This window comes from Schistocerca americana, chromosome 1 (genome assembly GCF_021461395.2).
Source record: "Schistocerca americana isolate TAMUIC-IGC-003095 chromosome 1, iqSchAmer2.1, whole genome shotgun sequence".
In the NCBI taxonomy this organism is placed as follows: Eukaryota; Metazoa; Arthropoda; class Insecta; order Orthoptera; family Acrididae; genus Schistocerca; species Schistocerca americana.
This window is the reverse complement of record NC_060119.1, coordinates 816,419,491-816,442,360: the sequence shown is the minus strand read 5'-3', so window position 1 is coordinate 816,442,360 and position 22,870 is coordinate 816,419,491. Positions and strand designations below refer to the sequence as shown.

General features: G+C 43.8%; 1 protein-coding gene across 1 annotated transcript in view; it reads right to left on the bottom strand.

The window, feature by feature from the left end:
- The window catches only part of LOC124594382 (proclotting enzyme), a 157,809-nt gene that overhangs the window by 119,837 nt on the left and 15,102 nt on the right, over positions 1-22,870 (bottom strand). The window contains exons 2-3 of the mRNA XM_047132754.1: positions 11,249-11,703; positions 10,644-10,656 (exon numbers count right to left, since the gene is read on the bottom strand). Of these exons, the coding sequence (XP_046988710.1) occupies positions 10,644-10,656; positions 11,249-11,703 (468 nt within the window). The remainder of the gene's footprint in view (positions 1-10,643; positions 10,657-11,248; positions 11,704-22,870) is intronic.

Below are 22,870 nucleotides of genomic sequence, written 5' to 3'. Positions count from 1 at the left end.
ACAAGGAGACGAATTGTGTCACCAGTTGAGACTGCGGACTGAAAGGATAAGAAGGGATGGCGCCATTACGACATTATGAGGCCAATATGTAGATTGTCGATTCGTGCGGGGGATTAACTGAAACTGTAGTGCATGTGAAAAGGAGATATTCTTATCCAGTCATCCGCGAGCAATTTTTCTAGGCCATTACATTTTTTGAGCTATAGTTGTAATATGTCACTATGGTGACTAGGTGTTGAGGGCATTGTTTAAAACTATACTTTCGAGAGACACAAAAATTTGTCTTCTCTTTGTTTCGGGGAACCTTTTAAATCGGAGAGAAAATAAATCTTCGGTTCACGTCATTTTTCAGATCTCTCTCTTCCATGTGGCGGCCAGGTGCAAGTCTTTTCTATTCGACGCCGTTACTGCACAGAATAGTAAGGGGTATAAATTCGAAAATATTTTGTTAAAACTCACTCATATTGCCTCGGGAAAATTCAAACCATGCTACAACCAGAAGCGGAAGCAAGAAGTGAGCCATTATGTCGCAGTTGGGTCAGGTCGACGACACTGTCTGCCGAGTAAGGAATATGCATTCAGTAGAAAAAAGGACGAAAAACCAAAGGAAGCGAGACAAGCACGTTCCTTAGGTCGTAAGGCATGTTGCAAGAAACTGTATCTATTTCGTAGGAGCACATAGCGAGGGACCGACGCAGCAGTTGACAGCCTGTTAAGCGAATATAGCCGAATAAGGAGGACACGAGCTTTGCGTCATAGCCTCACGGTAGCTCTCTTTAAATATTCCAACTTCCCAGCCCTTGTCATGAGTTGATCAATGGGATCGATGGCAGTCGATTCCACGATTACGATACTGTACTGAATCTATGTCATAGATGCTCCAGCACTGTCTATGAACTAGCCGAAGATGTACTCAAGATGATGGCCTTCACTGGATGAACTTCATGCTACTCGAAGCCTACCATCTACTGATGGAGAAACTGACCGTCTGACACATAGCAGAATGGTGCCAATAATGGATTTCAACATGGAAGCCAGCAACAGGGCCTCTTGGAGCCAACGTTCCTGTTCAACACTCACGCCCCATCGAGTGTTGAAACCTACCAGGGGTAGGGAGGAGATCAACCGACCACACGACTGCAGACAGCAGGTACATCGCGGATGGGTCATCAAGGGCCATCGTAGAATTCGGATTGCTACCGCTGGCTGTTGGCAAGAGATCTGCTAGGAGAAGGAGATTTTCAGATAGTTTTACTATTGGTGTTTGTAATAGATATGACCAACTGTCAGAGTCTAGTGGAGAGGAATCTCTAGTAGCTGCAGATGTAGGAAGTATGCAGCAGACCTCAGCAGTTACGGTGGCTAGGACAGCTGTAAAGTCTAAGAGAAAGAAGAAGGTTCTGCTGTTAGGTAGTTCTCATGGTAGAGGTGTAGGCCAGCAGTTGCAGGAAGTTTTGGGGAGTGAGTACCAGGTCACCAGCATTGTGAAGCCTAATGCAGGATTGGCTCAGGTGACTTTTAACATAGGGGGGTTATGTAGGGATTTTACTAAAGAGGATCAGGTAGTGATTGTGGGTGGGGCTGGTAATAGTATTGATAGGGATTGGGAGTATGACATAGATGGTGACCTGGAAAAGATAGCCACTCAGACTGGCAACACGAATGTGCATTTCGTGGAACTGTTTCAGCGTCACGATCGGCCTCATCTTAATACAGCCGTCAGGCGTAATAACATGAGACTTGGGGGTGCGCTGATGACAGAAGGCATGAGTCGCATCTCAGTGGTGTCGGTGGAGTCTATCAGTAGGATGGGTTTCACTAGACATGGCCTGCACCTCAACAGGTATGGGAAGGGGAGGTTGGCAAAACTTATAGGTGACAGCATAGGTGGGGGTGGTGGGATCACTCATGGGAAAATTCCGGTAGTTGTGGGTGTTAGAGCTGTACCTTTTTTAGATTGAAGTCAGCTGATAGGTATTCCTGCTTAAGGGAAGTCTCTCTAACAAAGAAACCACTTTCTACAAAGCTTGGGTATCCGATTAATGAGGGAATTAGTATATTTCATCAAAATATACAAGGTATTAGAGATAAAGTTAGTGAACTGCTTATAGATGTTGACTCTGAAATTATTGGTATATCTGAACACTTCTTAAATAAGGAGATAATTCAGAGGCTTCCTTTACCAGGATACAGGTTGGCTGGCAGCTTTTCGAGGAGCTCTTTGCAGTGTGGGGGAGTAGCCATGTATGTGAAAAACGGTATCCCATTTGAGTCAATTGATGTTTCAAAGTACTGCACTGAAAAGGTGTTTGAATGTTGTGCAGGTGTGGTTAAATTTAGTGGAGCTAGACTTCTTACTGTTGTTATTTATAGATCCCCAGACTCCGATTTCACAACATTTTTGCTAAAGCTAGAGGAGGTTCTTGGTTCACTTTATAGGAAATACAAAAAGTTAGTTATATGTGGTGACTTCAATATTAATTGTATAAGTGATTGTGCAAGGAAAAGGATGCTGGTAGACCTCCTTAATTCATATAATCTTATGCAAACCGTATTCTTTCCAACGAGAGTGCAAGGGAACAGTAAAACAACCATAGACAATATTTTTGTTCATTCGTCATTATTAGAAGGGCATTCTGTTAGCAAGAAGGTGAATGGCCTTTCAGATCATGATGCACAAATTTTAAGTATAAAAGATTTTTGTGCTGCAACACATGTTAAATGTAGTTACCAACTTTTTAGGAAAGCTGATCCAGTTGCTGTACAGACTTTTGTACACCTTATCAAGGAACAAGAGTGGCAAGATGTTTATAGTGCTGATACAGCAGACGATAAATATAATGCCTTCCTCAAGACTTTTCTCGTGCTCTTTGAAAGTTGCTTTCCGTTAGAACGTTCAAAACAGGGTACTAGCACAAACAGGCAGCCTGGGTGGCTGACTAAAGGGATAAGAATATCTTGTAGAACAAAGTGGCAATTATATCAAAACGTTAGAAACAGTCAAAATCTAAATGCAGCAGCCCATTACAAACAGTATTGTAAGGTGCTTAAAAAAGTTATTAGGAAGGCAAAAAGTATGTGGTATGCAGATAGAATAGCTAAGTCTCAGGATAAAATTAAAACCATATGGTCAGTCGTAAAGGAAGTGGCTGGTCTGCAGAGACAGGTCGAGAATATAGAATCAGTGCATAGTGGGGATGTCCGTGTTACTGATAAGTCGCATATATGTACAGTACTTAATAATCACTTTCTGAATATTGCAGGTGAACTAAATAGAAACCTAGTCCCAACAGGGAATCATATAGCGCTCTTAGAAAAAAGTGTTCCGAGACTGTTACCTGAAATGCTCCTCCATGATACTGACAAGAGGGAGATTGAGTTAATAATTAAATCACTAAAGACCAAGAACTCTCATGGATATGACGGGGTATCTAGCAGAATACTGAAGTATTGTTCCACGTATGTTAGCTCAGTACTTAGCCATATCTGTAACTTTTCCTTTAGGAGTGGTCGGTTTCCTGACCGATTAAAGTACTCGGTAGTGAAGCCACTTCATAAAAAGGGAGACAGGGATAATGTTGACAATTATAGACCTATTTCTATGCCATCGGTGTTTGCTAAAGTTATCGAGAGGGTTGTATATACAAGGTTACTGCAGCATTTAAATTCACATTATTTGCTGTCAAATGTACAGTTTGGTTTTAGAAATGGCTTAACAACTGAAAATGCTATAGTCTCTTTTATCTGTGAGGTTTTGGACGGATTAAATAAAAGGTTGCGAACGTTAGGTGTTTTCTTTGATTTAACGAAGGCTTTTGACTGTGTTGACCACAAAATATTACTGCAGAAGTAGGAACATTATGGAGTAAGGGGAGTAGCTTACAATTGGTTCGCCTCCTACTTTAAGAACAGAAAGCAGAAGGTAATCCTCCGCAATATTGATAGTGGTAATGATGTTCAGTCCCAATGGGGCACTGTTAAATGGGGCGTTCCCCAAGGGTCGGTGCTGGGGCCACTGCTGTTTCTTATTTATGTAAATGATATGCCTTCTAGTATTACAGGTGATTCAAAAATATTTCTGTTTGCTGATGACACCACCTTGGTTGTGAAGGATCTTGTGTGTAATATTGAAACATTATCAAATAATGTAGTTCATGATATAAGTTCGTGGCTTGTGGAAAATAATTTGATGCTAAATCACAGTAAGACTCAGTTTTTACAGTTTCTAACCCACAATTCAACAAGAACTGACATTTTAATCAGACAGAATGGGCATGTTATAAGCGAGACAGAACAGTTCAAGTTCCTAGGCGTACGGATAGATAGTAAGCTGTTGTGGAAAGCCCATGTTCAGGATCTTGTTCAGAAACTGAATGCCACTTTATTTACCATTAGAACAGTATCTGAAATAAGTGACATTTCAACACGAAAAGTAGTATACTTCGCATATTTTCATACGCTTATGTCATATGGTATTATTTTTTGGGGTAATTCTTCTGATTCAAAAAGGGTATTTTTGGCTCAAAAACGGGTTGTTCGAGCTATGTATGGTGTAAGTTCGAAAACCTCTTGTCGACCCCTATTCAATAGTCTGGGAATTTTGACATTGCCCTCACAGTATGTATTTTCTTTAATGTCGTTTGTTATTAACAATATTAGCTTATTCCCAAGAGTTAGCAGCTTTCACTCAGTTAATACTAGGCAGAAATCAAATCTGCATGTGGAATGCACTTCCTTGACTCTTGTGCAGAAAGGAGTGCAGTATTCTGCTGCATCCATTTTCAATAAGCTACCACAAGAACTCAAAAATCTTAGCAGTAGCCCGAACACTTTTAAGTCTAAACTGAAGAGTTTCCTCATGGCTCACTCCTTCTATTCTGTCGAGGAGCTCCTGGAAGAGCTCAAAAATTAAGCAAATTCCAGTGTTACATTCTTGATTTTCTTTATTTAAACTAACGACTTGTCGCCTGAATATGTTTCTGATATTTCATTTTATCTGTTTCTATAATCGTGTTATAATTTCATGTATTGACTCGTTCCATGACCATGGAGACTTCTCCTAAATGTGGTCCCACGGAACAATAAACAAATAAATAAATAAAAAATACACTCCACAGCCGGGGCGAGAACCACTTCGCGCTGGGCAGCCGCAGCCCTGCTCGCCAGCAACTGTCGCGCCGCCAGAGTCGCTGGCGTCACCTCCCGCGCGTGCGAACACTGAACTGACTCGACGGCGGACGTCAGTTAGAATCCAACACACTGTTGAATTAACATCAGGCGAAGCTGCTGCAGAAGAACGACGACTTGTAAACATAATGAATAAATAACTGAACTCCAACAACATTTCATTGGCATCACTGATACTTCACAACTTCCAACAGCTATTCTGACTTCACGCAGAGGCGTCTCCGCTCGGCCCTCTGTAACGCCATTTAAGCGACATGCATGTCAGTGATGGCGAAACGGTGATGAGGACAATTCAGCACCCAGTCGTCAAGTGGAGGAAGTCTCCGACCCAGCCGGAATTCGAATGCGGGAGTAGTAGAACAAAGTATCTTTGAGTGCATTTTGTTAGTGCAGGTTGCCTGCATAAGGGGCAGGTTTGCCCCTTTGGTTACCAATCTGCCGCACTGCACTGCCCTGTGGAGCAGATATTTTTCAGGTGCATGTAAGTTAAGAGTGCATGTTGATTCACATGGCGCTCATGCAGGTATACTATTGATAAGTAGTTCCCAGCTCAAGCAAATACTAGATTTTTTCAGAAATATCGGATATATCGCCAAGATATATATAGAAAAAATAAACCCAGGAACAGCTCACTACTGAGGATCAATTAGTCTGGAACTTCAGATTACTTAACAGCTCATCAGTTGTCACAGTCTCCAATGTCTGGGACAGCCCTTTGCACTATCCTATGTGCGATTGGTCACCAAATCAAAATGTTGTTAATGTGGAGTTCAGTTTACGTTTCTCTTATTAGCCCACCAATTCAAACTTCCTATGTTAAGCATATTATAACTGAAAACAGTCATGGTGCGATCCTTGCTGGGAGCAATAGGACAAGGACAAGCGACAAACGATATACACACATCAAAAAAAGTTTTGCATCACCCCAGTTCCCAGAACTCCTGAAGACAGACGTTGACTGTGGATATTGTATCACAGACACAGTCCCTTTGACTGTTCAGAGACGTCACTAAACCCACCCAAAAAATGGGAACAACCATGCATGAGCAGCGCCTATTAGACAGAGGGGGACTGACAGCCGATCACTTCCAGTCATTCCTCCAGGAAGGAGGTACACAGCTTGTGTTTGTCTGTAGTTCAACCTTGCCTAGAAAGTCAATACCGCGGTTCGATGGCGTCTGCGCTGTTACTTTGTGCCAGGAAGGGCTCTCAACAAGGGAAGTGTCCAGGCATCTCAGAGTGAACCAAAGTGACGTTGTTTGGACATGGAGGAGATACAGAGAGACAGGAACTGTCGATGACATACCCCACTCAGGCTGCCCAAGCGCTACTACTGCAGTTCATGACCTACAGATTATGACTCAGAGTAACTCTGACAGCAACGCCACCATGTTGAACAATGCTTTTCGTGCGGCCACAGGACGTCAGGACGACTCAAACTGTGCTCAATAGGCTGCATGATGTGCAACTTCACTCCCGACGTCCATGCCGAGGTTCATCTTTGCAACCACGACACCATGCAGTGCGGTACAGATGGGCCCAAAAACATGCCGAATGGACTGCTCAGGATTGGTATCACGTTCTCTTCACCAATGAGTGTCGAATATGCCTTCAACCAGACAATCGTCGAAGATGTGTTAGGAGGCAACCCATTCTGGCTGAACGCCTTAGACACACTGTCCAGCGAGTGCAGCAAGGTGGAGGTTCCCTGATGTTTTGGGTTGGCATTGTGTGGGGCCGATGTACGCCGCTTCTAGTCATGGAAGGCGCCGTAACGGCTGTAGGATACGCGAATGCCATCCTCTGACCGACAGTGCAACCATATCGGCAGCATTCGCGTTCTTGGACGACAGTTCGCGCTTCCATCGCGCACATATTTTGAATGACTTCCTTCTGGATAATGACATCGCTCGACTAGAGTGGCTACCATGTTCTCCAGACATGAACCCAATCGAACATGCCTGGGATAGATTAACAAGGGCTGTTTATGGATGACGTGACTTACCAACCACTCTGAGGGATCTACGCCGAATCACCATTGAAAAGTGAGACAATCTGGACCAACAGAGCCTTGATGAACTTGTGGATAGTATGCCACGACGAACACAGGCAAGCATCAATGCAAGAGGACGTGCTGCTGGGTATTAGAGGTGCCGGTGTGTACAGCAATCTGGACCACCACCTCTGAAGGTCTTGCTGTATGGTGGTACAACAAGCAATGTGTGATTTTCATAGGCCATAAAAAGGGGGGAAATTATATTTATATTGATCTCTACTCCAATTTTCTGTACAGGTTCCGGAACTCTCGGAACCGTGGTAATGCAAAACTTTTTTTGATGTGTGTACTTTCATTGTCAGTAACCTTCTGGACAAACCAGTTTCACTGGAATAATGCTAACGTCGCCATTCCGAAAAGTAAAAGTAAGATGTGAACATATATTGTGTTGTATGATGATCGAGAAATAGGAAAAATCCCGACGGAAGACACCAGACGTACGTGTATACGACGACAACATCCAGAAAAGCTCATGTGCATACAGGGCAATATTACGCTAGCTGAAGAAGATTGTTCGAAGCTTACCTGTACGTGTGACTGAAAGAAATCACGTCACTTTGTTATATAACTGTTGTACATTTGCGGGGTGTTTCAAGTAACCTCAACACCTGTAATAATTCACAAATAGCTGATGATATTGAAACCCCGATATGTAAAATGTTTCTGAGTAAAATGGCGACTATACGAGTATTGCTGCATGATTCTTCTTTTTTCCGTTTTGTAACGGAAGCTTTTTTCATCGACATCGATTGAAAAGCGAAGCCTCGTAATGTGGTTGTTAAAGTCTGCAGTGAAGTTTAACTCAGAAAGAGATGGCAACTGCAGCGGTTGAGTTGGAGTCGTCATACAATAGTAGATTAGCTCTCTTTTTGTGAAAAATTTCGTAGGAAGATTTAAGAATCATCAAAGCGCTATACTTTCGAAGCTCTGTGGAATCCTCGTAAAAAGCAAAACACGTACTTGGAACTAAACAAAATAGCTTAAGTTCTGGGGGACTGATGACCTCAGAAATTAAGTCCCATAGTGCTCAGAGCCATTTGAACCATTTTGAACCAAAATAGCTTCACTCTCTCTGTAGAAACATACATTACGATCACTAACTGTTTAGAAAAGTACGCAATTTAAATACTGTACTATCACTTGGCGAAATCCTTATTTCGATACGATGAACCTCTCATATAGTATTAGCTGGACCTAAGATAGGATTATAACCAATGACACGTAATATAAGATAAAACTATACTTGGGAAACGTACAATGAGAGATGTTAACGCTTTATACAGACGTGACAAAAGTAAAGGGATAGCGATATGCACATATACAAATGGCTGTAGTATCGCGTACATAATGTATAAAAGGGCAGCGCCTTGACGGAGTTATCATTTGCACTCAGGTGATAAGGTCTCCGACGTGATTATGGCCGCAAGACGGGAATTAAGACTTTCAATGGGTGATGGTAGTTGGAGCTAGACGCATGGTACATTCTATTTCGAAAATCGTTAGGGAACTCAATATTCCGAGATCCATAGTGTCAAGAGCGTGACAAGAATACCAAATTTCAGGCATTATCTCTCAAAATGGACAACGCAGTGGCCGAGGAACTTCAATTAACGACCGATGGCAGTGGCGTTTGCGTAAAGTTGTCAGTCCTAACAGATAAGCCACAATGCTTGAAGCAACCGGAGAAATCAATGTGGGACGTACAATGAACGTATCCGTTAGGACAGAGCCGCGAAATTTCGCGATAATAGGTTGTGGCAACAGACGAGCAACGCGATTGTCTTTGCTCACAGTAAGACATTGCCTGCAGCGTCTCGTGACCATATCAGTTGGACCGTAAACAACTGGAGAACCGTCGCCTGTTCAGATGCGTCCCGATTTCAGTTTGTAAGAGCTAACGGCAGGGTTCGAGTGTGGTGCAGACGCCACGTTGTCAACAAGGCTCTATGTGAGCTGATGGTGCTTCCATAATGCTGTGGGCTTCTTTTACATGGAATGGATTGGATCCTCTGGTCCCACTGAACAGATCATTGACTGTAAATGGTTATGTTCCGTTACTTGGAGATCATTTGCAGCGACTCACGCACCCCATGATCCCAAATAATGATGGAATTTTTATGGATGTCAATGGTCCATGTCACTAGGCCACAATTGTTCGCGATTGGTTTGAAGAACATTATGCACGATTCGAGGGAATAATTTGGCCACCCAGATCGGCCGACCTGAATCCCATCGCACATTTATGGGACATAATTGAAATGTCAGTTCATGCTTCGCGGTGACGCTAGACGCCCCTTAGTATTCGCCAGCTCTGGACGACGATGTCTGACCAAACCAGCAGGGTCTACTACGCTGGTGCGCTGCATCCTAAAAAATGGTTCAAATGGCTCTGAGCACTATGGGACTTAACGTCTGAGGTCATGAGTCCCCTAGAACTTAGAACTACTTAAACCTAACTAACCTGAAGACATCACACACACATCCATGGCCGAGGCAGGATTCAAACTTGCGACCGTAGCAGTCGCGCGGTTCCGGAATGAAGCGCCTAGAACCCCTCGGCCACAACGGCCGGCGCTGAATTCTACCTACCCCAGAAAACTGATAGAGTTATCTTCAACAAGGAAAAACTTAAGAACGTCTGTAAGCGGAGAAAGTTATTTTCGAAGGGAATCAGGAACTTTAATTTAATACGAAGCAGATGAGTGGATTATATGCAACTTACTTTGCTTACGCTCGTCATAAAGTGCCAAACCCTGTCGCGTTTCAGGGGCATAACAAATACGAATGGACGTCCGGCGTCGCCAGAAAGCGTGAGCGAAGATTTCGTCTAGAAGAAAATTTCTTCCCCATGACGTGATCTGTCATCAAAAATGGCTCTAAGCGCTATGGGACTTAACATCTGAAGTCATCAGTCCCCTAGACTTAGAACTACCTAAACCTAACTTCTTCTTCTTCTTCTTTGTTGTCGCCATGTCCCACGTCACGTAGCGTCGGCGTTGCTCTTCTGGATCCTTCTCCTCCATAGTACTCTATCCATTGCCTCTTCCTTCTTCATCCTTTCTCCCTTAGGTCCCTGGATATCTTATTCTTCGACCTTATCTTCGGTCTTCCTCTCCTTCTCGCTCCTTCAATCTTTATATCTTCAACTCTGTTTCCAATACACTCTTCCCCTTTTCTCTGTAAGTGTCCGTACCACCTTAGTCTGCTCTCTTGTCTCTTTTTCCCCATGGGTCCCTCTTTCACAGCTCCTCTAACAAATTCATTTCTAATCCTGTCCTTCCTTGTTACCCCATACATCCAACTCAGCATCCTCATTTCCGCCACTTCCATCTTCCTTTCCTGGGCTACTGTGATTGGTCATGTCTCTGCCCCGTATATCATAGCAGGCCTTACCACCGACTTGTACACTTTCCCTTTCAACCCAATGCTTACCTTCTTGTCACACGGCACTCCACTCATTTTCCTCCAGTTGTTCCAACCGCAATTTATTCGGCGTTGTCCCTCTCTATGTACGACCCCAGGTATTTAAATTTGAAGACTGATTTCAGCTCATCATCCTAAGGAAAACACACACATCCATGCCCGAAGCAGGATTTGAACCTGCGACCGTAGCAGCAGCGCGGTTCCGGACTGAAGCGCCTAGAACCGCTCGGCTACAAGGGCGGGCGATCTGTCATTGTCAGACGTTACATACATAGACTTTTAAACATCGTGTGTGTCCTTGTTGTGCGATATAAATGATTTTGTAGTCTACAAATTGAGAAATGAAAATAAATGAAAGTTTATAGTTATAGACACAAAGAAAAGTATCATTTTATTGAAAGTACTCTGGTAAGGGATGCAAGAAGAAACCATTCACCAGTAAGTGAGTCGAGTATGTACAGTGTAGAGTAGGTGTCGGGTGGAGGAAGGAGCGTCAGGTCGGGTCAGACATCACAACACGGGGAAGGCGTCAGCAGTCAGTGAGCGAGTGAGTTAGGAACCTGTGTTGGCGGCCGAGACGACGGCGGGCAGCGCTCCGCGCACGATGGGCGCGATGGCGTCGGTGAGGTTGCGGCCCAGCACGTTTTTGGAGAGCGTGAGGATGGCGGCGGGCAGCTGCTGCGAGGCGGCGTCGCCGTGACCGGCGGCCGGGTCACCGGCCGGCGGGCCCTCGTGCCGCGCCGCGCGCACCAGGAAGCGGCCCACCGTGTTGAGCGCGCCCAGCGTCTCGCTGATGGTCGCCAGCTGGTCCGGCGACACGGCCAGCAGCCGCCCCGACTCGCCGGCGCCCTCGTCGGGCAGCCTGCGGCGGAAGTGGCGCTGCTCGCCCCACGCGGGGCCGCCGTCCTGCCAGCCCGGCCTGTAGCCCTGGCCGAAGGGGGCGGGCGGCTGGCCGTAGCGCCGCGCCGGCCACCGGGCTTCGCGGTCGCCGCCGGACTCGGGGAACACCCAGCGCCCCGAGCCAGAGTCGTACGTCGCTGCAAACGGAATCGTCGCTGTTTGTCTGTCGCGTCAGCACGTCAATACTGTCTTCTACGAGTCCGGTAATTCAACAAAAAGCACGTTAACAGTTATGAGTACGGAACAGGATTTCGTGCTTATGCACAATATTCTGACAACAGATGTAGTCACTTTTATCAGGCAGTCGGGTCAGGTGGTCAGCGGCAGGGAGGCATCGTGACCAGACCTCGAAATTCGATCCCAGCACACTTGTCTCCACCCACCCTGAAGCTGACTTTGGCCTTTCCTCCTTGCCGATACAAGTGTTTTATGTGTCATAAAAAAGCGGTAAACCGGGTTCCAATCTGAAAAAAGCGGTAAAGTGCGTTCCTGCAAACCGACAAAAGAGAGAAACAAAAAGGTGGTAAAAAGTTTTGAACCGTGTGTACTTCCATCTTTCCACGGCTCGTTTCCTGAGCGTCGTGTGGAGCCAATATTTTCGGTAATCGACAGTGTTTGGGCGCGATCGGGCTCTAGCATCTCGTTGGTGTCTTTATTGCTTGGCTTCTATTTCGTTTTTCCGCGGTTGTTCAGGGTTTGTCTTTTATGAAGCTCTTTCGTTTGAACTCCCGCCCGTAGTGTACCCACTATCGATTCGAGTTCAGGTGTACTTAGAAACTGTAGGTTGGTAACACGATCAACTCACGTGTTTACTGCAGCTGACTCTTTGGCCTGTACTATTTATAGGCGAGCGCGGTCACGCTGGAGCCCACCTCCTCCTTTTCCTCGAACACCTCCCGCAAACTCGATCCTCCTCACCCACTGGTCTCTCCCATCCTCTCCCGCCCCCGTCCGCTGCCGCGCCTGTACTTCCATGTCCCACCTGCTCTCCATCTCTCCACTCTCCACACCCTCTCCCAAGGTGGCTTCCGCCAGCTCCCCCTCCCTGATGATGCCCTCCTCCCCTCCATCTACCCCTCCAACCAACTTTGATCCTCCCTCCCTCTTCCTGTGTTTGATTCCTTTGGGCACCCTCTCTCCCTTCTCTCCCCCTTCCCTCCCTCCGCCCTTTCTCCCCACTCCTCCCCCGGGCTTCCCCTACCCTCGTCCCTCTACTACTCCTCCCCTCTCCTCTGCCATTGGCATCTTTGCTCTCCCCTCTCCCTCAGCCTCACTCTTCTTCACCTCTTGGCAGGTCCCCGGACTCGCACATGTTACGTGGACATTCGCGCGCCGGAGATCATCGCCATCAGTGTCTCGTCTGTGTGTCGTCGTGTTTTGTGTTCAGTGATCACCGTCTCGCTCCATCGTTCCAATGTGTCATCGCAATCATCGATATTTGTGCGTCGTGTCAACAGCTTGTGGTGTGATTTCTCGTCGAGTGTAAACGGCTCCATGTTTTGTATTTTGTGGTTGGTTCAAATGGCTCTGAGCACTACGGGACTCAACTGCTGAGGTCATTAGTCCCCTAGAACTTAGAACTAGTTAAACCTAACTAACCTAAGGAGATCACAAACATCCATGCCCGAGGCAGGATTCGAACCTGGGACCGTAGCGGTCTTGCGGTTCCAGACTGCAGCGCCTTTAACTGCACGGCCACTTCGGCCGGTTTGTATTTTATGTCTACTGTTTTTTTTACCCACCATTCTGTCATTTCTGAGTATTCTTTCTGTCTTTTATCATTGTCTCCTCTAAGGCTGAAGAGCGGCGTAGAATGCTGCTGCCAGCCTACCTGTTGTATGTGCAGGTATAAAATAACAATAAAGGAAAAAGAAAACACGCTGGAGGAAGTTGTCGCGCAGTAGCCTTCGTGTCTACTCTGGCGACGTCGACATCCAGCCTTCCGCGTACGGGTGTTATCGAACCCGCACTTCTACACGTCGAGGAACGACGGCCTGCGTGAAGCTCTGTCGGTTCTTCACTGGTTGTCCGCGGGAGGCGGATGTCAGTCTAATCATCGCCTGCGTGGACGAAGGCAAACAAACAGTAACCATCATGGGGCGGTGGAGCCGCGGTTCGGCGAGGGTTTGAGTCCGGGAGCAGTTTGGCTGGGTCGGTGTCTGCCGGGACGACTGGGGACGGCTCAGAATTGTGCTCAGCAGTCCCAGATAAACGACGAAGTGCGCCGAGGGAAAGGAGAAAAGAAGTTAAATGTGAATGTTTCAAGTTGATCGTCCTTTGGGATTGAGTTCATCCATTCGTCTTTCCCGTCTTGTGGCCACTGCCGTGGCAATCCTCTATTCCGTCCACTGGTGCAATTCTGACAGTGCAGATTCCTCCACGCATCGTTGCTAACCGGTGTAGTGGTGTATTTTGGTAGTTACTTGTGTACGTTTGTACTTCTGTGTTTTGGTAGTTCATCCTCCCGCCCTGTGGTTGCATAATTTCGGGTGGGGAGTTAGTTCCTTGTCTCCCAAGATCTAGTACTCTATTATTAACGTTAATTCTAGTTCAGTCTAGCGTTCTGTTAACCCCTAGGTATATGTGTCCGCCATACTATTTGCGCTGTATTTAATCTAAATGAGTTGCACTGACAGTAGTTGGGGGTTCGAGTCCTGTCACGGAGCTGATAAGGGGTCACATTGGTTTCGGCTTGTCAGTTGGAGGGTGTTGCCTTAGAGGTTTGTTAACATTGGCAAGTCGGCGTTGTCTAGCGCTACCGGGACCTAACGAAGAACATTGTGCCGATTAGGTTCAAATGGCTCTGAGCACTATGGAACTTAACATCTGAGGTCATCAGTCCCCTAGAACTTAGAACTACTTAAACCTAACTAACCTAAGGACATCACACACATCCATGCCCAAGGCAGGATTCGAACTTGCGACCGTAGCGTCGCGCGGTTCCAGACTAGCGCCTAGAACCGTTCGGCCACACTGGCCGGCGTGCTGATTAGCGAATGTTGTTACACGTTCTTGTATTCATTTCGATATCTGTATTTGTGAAGGGAACGCCATGAAGTAAGATCTGTTCTGAAGCTGTGCTGAATCTTGCGCTCTTGGTATTTTTGGTTTTGTTTTGATCCCGACTATTTGGGTGTCAGGAATATGGAACTGTGTTATTAATGTTTGGCTTGAACAGCGGACACCCGGCTAGTTTAGTACGTGTGTAGTGGCATGGCGTCCCCGTGAAGGCGTGCCCGCTAGATTGCTATTGCGTCTCCTCAAAGTGTAATTTCCACCTTACTAAAACCCCCTTGTTAAGAGGGAGGAAAAAAAACTTAAGAAATACCTTCTATTTGCATTAACTATCTTACCTGTCGCTTAAGTAAATATCTGCTCAGTGATTAAGCTCATGGGAGCACCTATCCTAAAAGCAACTAGCGCAATTCTGTTATGGTGGACCTCGTGCCTATTGTGGTCCGGGGAAAGATTGTATAAACAAGCTTACATGCTCCGTATCGAACTTCTGATGTTCTATTTTGAGTGATTGTGGATTATTAAAATTCATTATAGTGCAGACGTTTGTATTTTACCAACCGTGTTTATAAGTTATTAATGTGATTGGCTGGAATGTAATACGAAAGTTTTAGGACCATAGGTTGTCCAGGTAGAATTTGAAGCCATGTTGTGTTGTGAATTCATGTATTTATGTTTTATATTGCAATGCAAATTTAAATGTGGTAAACCCACGCTTTGTGATTAATAATTAAAGATTTAAGAGTGCGTTCACTTAGCGCTTACTTATGTGTTGTATTATTATTATTTTAAAAAAATTATATTAGGTGTTTTAATTTCTTAAATTAAAGCCTTTCCAATTCGAAAGTGGTGGCCCTCCCATTTTGGGCAATTGTAAGCATCGAAGCAGGATTTACGTAGTTGGTGTTATGTATTGTACGTTATGAATAAATTATTTATATGTTAAACCACGTCTGCTATGTCAATTCCTTGGCCCCGTCCACACCTTGGACGCAGTCTTTTAATATTAAATGATCAGACCACTGTTCCAAGTTTCACTGGAAACTGAAACGCTGTGGTATCGAACTGTTGCTGCGACAATACTGTTCACTCTCCCTTAAAAAAAAAACAGCCGCGTTGTCAGCGTGGCAGACTGCTGAACAGCTAACCGAAGGAGCCCAGGCTAGATTCCTAGCTGGGTCGGAGATTTTCTCAAAATAAATAAATAAATAAATGAAAAAGAAAAAAAAAACAGAAAAAAAGGAACGGTAAAGCTCTTGAATGGAAACCACGGCGTCACGGGATCCAATCCCCGTCGAACCTAGGATTTTTCAGTACGTAGCCAAAACGACATTCAATTGAAAGACTTACACCAACCACTGAGCCATAAGAAATTATTATTATTATTTTTATCGTGTGCTGCGAGCGGTCGCCTCAGAGGTGTTCGTTGCCTAGAGTGTGATTGGAAACCAAGCCCTGGATAAATTAGGGTTTAATATGCCATTAACGACGACGCCTACAGACGCGAAATTAACTTGTATTAGCCAACAAGGTTCTGGTCTTTCCAAACGAATTTTCTTGACAATCGCCAGAAGTGTTTTGGGCCGGCCGCGGTGGTCTAGCGGTTCTAGGCGCTCAGTCCGGAGCCGCGCGACTGCTACGGTCGCAGGTTCGAATCCTGCCTCGGGCATGGATGTGTGTGATGTCCTTAGGTTAGTTAGGTTTAAGTAGTTCTAAGTTCTAGGGGACTGATGACCATAGATGTTAAGTCCCATAGTGCTCAGAGCCATTTGAACCTACTAGTTTAGGCTGGAAGGTGACTGGCTGTGAACTGATGGAGCCAACGAATGTAATACTAGAAAAAAAAGATGACAGACTGATTTGTAGCTTGGCCCGTTTGAAAAAATCCCCAATAATATGACGCTATATCTGCAATATTGTTTATGTCATTTGTCACATGTTTCCTATGTCGCTGGTCAAAGCCAACGAGTCGCACCGAACATTCCTGCATCTCCTTAGACTTTGTAATGACGTCACGGTAAAACGCATTGGTGGACTACTTCGTCGTAAGATTGTGATATAAATTATTCAGAGACAGTGGGGGTGTATCAAGAAAGAAGAGAAGCCGATTGTTAGAAGTAAGAAGCAGCGATATGAATGTTTGATGAGAACGAGAAGAGAAGAACAGAAGAGACCAAGAATTATCTAATGGCGGACGGTAACTACATCGAGTTTGAACGATTTTGAGCAACTATTTTAACTCTAATAAAAGATGTGTGGGTGGAAGGCGTGAGAGAAGAGTGTAACGGATAGTGAAGTTTCGAATTATTTTATTCTTCAGTGAAGACAAGGACGTACGTGGACTGTAGCAAAAGAACGAATACTTATCTGAATCAGTGACTGCTGCTTTGCCTTTCGTATGCGGTGGGCCATTTAGAACCGGTTAATTCTTTGTGAGGGCATAATGTATGACTTGTCGAAAATGTGCACGCTGTCATACAAATACATCATATTGGCGGGTGCTCACTGTAAAACTTAGATACGGTGTTTCTGAACGTTATCCGCATCCTAACCCATCTAGAAATTTTCCCCGGAGAGATTTCAGTATTTCTTGTTATTAAGATGTTTTCCGGAGCTTTATTTTTTGGTGAAAGTAATTTTCAGAGAATTTAGTAAATTTCAACTGAAAACGCCGGCATATTCGCAGCCATGTAAAGTGACCGAAGGCAGCGCGGTCCATTAAGTTTCACAGATCATCCTGCTACCGGCACCTGCCTGCAGCCAGAGGTAGCAGCGTCTCAGAAATAGCCTACAACTCTGACAGCAGCCGGGAATAAATCACAAAAACATATTCACAACGACTTTGAATGTTGCGATCATCACTAAATCAGTTCAAGCAAGTGAATTAATTGAGCCTCAAAACATTCGTATGCAGTACGAAATGGAATAATAGAAATAAATTAAACTTGCAGGGCAATACTTTGAAACTACACTCAGTAGAATGCACACACTGTAATTTCTCTAGTAGTCTAGTATCATACAACTTCTGTATATGTACAGTCAATTAAACTGATTGTAATTGGGATAAATATTGAAGATAGTTTTAAACGTTTTCACCATGGGCTTTTGTAAGAGGACAAGCAGTAACGCTAGTGTTCTGCGATTTTACTTTGACGTTATATTAACTTAAAACACCGACAGGGGGTATGAAATAATAAAAACTTATATATAACAGAAATTCTTACGTGAAATTAATGATTTAAATTCAGACACTGATTAGTGTATAACACATACTCTCACAAACTGCATATGATCCTATTTTAATATATTCCTATTATTCTACACTTATGTTTGTATACTTGAGGTGATAGGCGAAGTATGTGTGTTCGTACTTACGTTGTTTATGTCGAAAGAGCGAGACATTGCAGTACCAGAGAAGTTGGTTTATCAATATATGGTGTCATCGATTAGATGGCGTGAGCAAAGAGATAACGAGGTACAGAGAACGTGCAATACTTTTCTATTTATTTGATAAAACGGCAGTCATAAAATCAAATTATTGCCGTTTTATCACTTGCTTCGGTAGTTTGTAGTTTATTACTAGGATTTAAACATTCCATCTGTAGGGGTAATTTCTTTTGATCTTACACTAATACTTCAGAATCTCCTACAACTATAATTTTCTAGGCTAGAGTCGATTTGAAAAAAAAGAGGTCTTGTACGCGCCGTCGGCTAGCTAGGTAGCAAGCTGCCTCTGATGTCTAGTGCACCCCTTATCTTGTTACGTGGGCAACTTTTTACCGTTTCAACTTGGCAATAAAGTCAGCAACTTAAGTTTTAGTTCTGGTAGTTTATTTACCCAGGATACTACAAGAACTGTTTTAATCTCTCCACACTGCTAAAGCTATGTTTTATATTTGAAGTCTGATTATACGGTGACGTGTGTTGTGCCATACTGGCCCTAGTGGATGGAGACAACAGTCTTCTGTTTAGTTCAGTGTCTCTAATAACATCATTTTTGTTTTTGAAAGTCTCGTTGAGCAAATATATTTGCTGGAGCCCTTCTCATTGTCAAGTTGTGGAAAATGCCATCATTAGTTTCTGTTCCGAGCATGGATGATTCGCACTCAAAATATTATAATGCTTCCAATATTATGAACCATTTTGACAATCTAGCTCTTTTCCTTCACATAGTGATTATGAAACTGAAATTGAAACTTTGTGAATAAAAATGAACACTAATTTACATCTAATTATTTGGAGCACAACTTCTTCTTCAGTTTTAATATTTTTTTCCTGTTGAGAATTGTAAATTAAATACTGGGTGGCCCAAAAGGATGGTCGGATTTGAACTGCGTAGTACCATTGAAAGGTGAGGAGGGGGGACCACTGCCGGCCGTCTGCAAGTCGGCCATTACACCCAGTTTGCCACGAGATGGCGCAGTGGACGGTCGAGCATCGTGTTTTTGCTGTGGAACAGTTTTTCAGAAATGATGAATCGTTTATTACTGTGCAACGATTGTTTCGACAACGTTTTGGTGTAGCGCGTGATGGACCCATTCCAGATCGCAGATCCATATCACGTTGGGTGACTGCATTCCGGAAAACAGGGTCTGTCAAAAGTGGTAAATCTACAGGGCGTACACGTACGGCAGTTACTCCACAGAACATTGATGATGTTAGAGCGTCAGTGCTGCAAAGCCCGCGTCGTTCCACTAGGCGTCGTGCTCAAACTTTAGGCCTCAGCCGTAGTTCGTTGCAGCGTATTTTAAGCCGTGAGTTACAGTTTCACCCATACAAAATTATGATCACGCAAAAGCTGTATGATCGTGATTTTGAGCAGCGAAGACGATTTTGTGAATCAATGCTTGACATTTTGTACTCTAATAATGATGTTGTGCTTCTTATGTCAGATGAAGCCCATTTCCATTTGGACGGCTATGTCAATAAACAAAACTGCAGGTATTGGGCAGCAGATAATCCCAGAGAATTGCACCAAAAGCCTCTTCATAGTGCTAAGGTAACAGTCTGGTGTGGAATTTCAAGATTGGGGATTGTTGGTCCTTATTTTTTTGAGGAGAACAACGCTACAGTCACAGTGAACTCAAAACGTTACGTTAACATGCTACGTAGCTTTTTGGTGCCAAAACTGCGAGAGTTACATGTAAATCGAGATCGAATTTGGTTTCAACAGGACGGGGCCACGGCCCACACAGCCAATGACTCCATGTGTGTTTTAAGGCGGATGTTCCCCCACCACATCATCTCGCGTTTTGGAGATGTCCACTGGCCCGCGAGATCACCTGACCTCTCAGCCTGTGATTTTTTTCTTTGGGGATACCTAAAGTCAAAAGTCTACGTAAAGAAGCCCCGAAACTTAATTGATCTGAAGGAGGCAATCAGTGCGGAAATTATGACAATTCAAGAAGAAACAGTAGTGAAAGTGATGGAAAATTTCGAGGAAAGACTTGTGGAATGCATCACCGAGGAAGGACACCATCTTCCGGAAGTCATTTTCCGTACATGATTTTTTGTGGTTAGTTCTTGTAATTGGGTGCCTGGGAGCATTTAGTTACGTAATTGAATAAAATTAATTTGTAAAACTGATGGAGTTATAGTTATTTAAAATGTGACCATCCTTTTTGGGCCACCCTGTATTATTTTAGAGAAATTATCGTAAAGTACATACGTCTGAAACACATACGCACAATTTATCAGCTACTTTCTGGAACGAGATGTAAAGTACTTTGTACAGCTGTCATGGCATAAATTAGCAGCTGAAAATGAGTGAGTAACCAGTGTAACGTTTTGAACTGCGACGTCTCTCGAGTTTCCCCTTTTTCTTGTTTGTTGAGGAGTCGCAAACGAATTGTGCTTTGATCCATATTAGGCATAACACCTTTAAAACATTGCAGCCTCATACCCTACTTTGTTAGGCCTTGTTTCAGAGACTGAGAATGGTTGCAAAACGTCGGGGTTCACAATATTTACTTCGGTACCTTTTTTTGTTCATTTTGCAATGCTCCCTGACGATTATATTAATGAGGACAGCTAGCTTTCCTTTTAATTTTACAGTCTTTTCTGATAACATTTGCTATGCAATGTCTTGGGAGCTCTTTACGATTATGTACAACTAAATTGTAACTAAACTTCACTTGTGAATTGTTTGCGACTAATATCTTAGGTTACTAGATTTTGGGACTTATGCTGATTTGGCTATACTTTTCTTCCGGACCAATAGTAATACTGAAGTTTCATCAGCATTCATTTATTATTATGCGTTTCGAGCCGCCGTTCTGTTCTTCTACTGTCGATATCTTTGCATGCGACACAATTTTATGTGGTGATTACGAATTTTTGGTCATCTCAGCTCAGTTTCAAAAACACGATTTCTAATTGCAGTGTTAAAGAGAATAGTCTCGAAATTGGCATGGGGATGCCAGATTTGTCAACATTTGCGTTTCTCATTTAGTGAAAACACAAACACTATTCACATTGCTGAAAAACAGACCGGTTGTAGCTGGCGGTTTGTTGAGCATCGGTGGAGAGGCAGTACTGCTGCGGTTCGATGGGTAGTTGGGCAGTTCGCACTTTGTGCTTCTCTTGCAACGTCAGTATGAAATGGTTACATTTTCACAGCATAGTATCCATCTATCACCAAGTGAAAGAACACACAGAGAAGGTCAAGTATAATTAAAGACACGGTAGATAAAATGTACGAATGCTTTATGTTCGGTGTAGGAGATAATTTCGCCTTAAAGCGTCCATCAACTTGCAATAATCTCACCTTAAAGCGTCCAGCAACTCGCAATTATTCTATATTAAGATGTAACCCGCAAGATACTATCAGTCATGTTTAAATATCAGTTTCCTGCTGCAATTTACAAGTAGGCAACTCATAGCGCGAACTGAAGACAATTAAAAATGAAAATTGAAATAGACCATATAAGTTTATTCATAATTATTGGAATCAGGCTACACCTGATTAAGACTGCAACTAATCTCGCTATTGCTCAGTCATGTTTCAGCAGATTTGTGCCATCATCAGTGAGTCATGTTTTATTTCAGTCATAGTCTTTGAAGATAAGTTTTGTGGGACCTTCTTCAAATTGTAATATAGCTTTCCATATTTCTTCCCGTAGTTCTTGTAGTCTTACACATACATTTATCTTGCAAAAAAAAGTTGTGCTTAATAAGGCGAATCTAGTACCTAGGGCTGCTAATAGAGCATAAGAAAACAAATTATATGTATTACTCTGTATTTTATGCGAAGAACCACAAAAATATTTCTGTTTGCTTTTAATTTCTTTGATCCCACCAGAGAGACAGTCATACTAACAGATAATGTCACGAAGTTCGTCGCCGGCCGGGGTGACCGAGCGGTTCTAGGCGCCACAGTCTGGAACCGCGCGACCGCTACGGTCGAAGGTTCGAATCCTGCCTCGGGCATGGATGTGTGTGATGTACTTAGGTTAGTTAGGTTTAATTAGTTCTAATTCTAGGTGACTGATGACCTGAGAAATTAAGTCCCATAGTGCTCAGAGCCATTTGAACTATTTTTGAACGAAGTTCGTCTGGCGGTGTCATTTTGGTAGGTACATATTTGAGGACGCAAAGATGCAGAACTGAGTGAGGAAGCCGTCTAAGTAAAGTGTTCCAGCTTTACTGTGTGTTAAATTACGTGAGAAACGGATAGAAAACGTAAACAGTGCAACTTGGTGCAAAAAGAAATGAAAGTAGAAAGCGCGGCTGGCAAAGCAGTCAGCAGACAAAACATGTAGTGAGTCAATGTGAAAAGACTTCCCTCTAGTTGTGTTCTTCAGTACGAAAGTGGTTTGCTGCAGCTCTCCACGCTATTCAGTCCTGTGCTAAGTCTCTTCATCTCAGCATGACTACTGCAAGGTTCACCTATTTGAAGTTGCTTACTGTACTGAAGCTTTGATCTCCTTCTACAATGTTTGCTGTTCCCACTTTCCTCGATTAGCGGACTTGACTACTCCTTGATGCCACGGGATCACGGGAGGCCACAGCTGATTTCCATCCGCCTCCTTTAAACAATCTAAGCTTGTGCTTCGTCTCTAATGACCTCAATGTCGACGGGACGTTAATCTCTAATCTGCCTTTGCAGTTTCCTTCTCGATTGCATTAAGTACTCGTATACGTTCATGAGATCTACTCATCTAGTCTTCATCGTTCTTCTGTAAAACTTCATTTCAAAGGCCTCTTCGTTAACATGCCAGTTCGTTATCAAATGTTCCTAGGTATCGGTTTTAGTTATAGTTGGCATGGAAAAGTGTATTATAATAATTT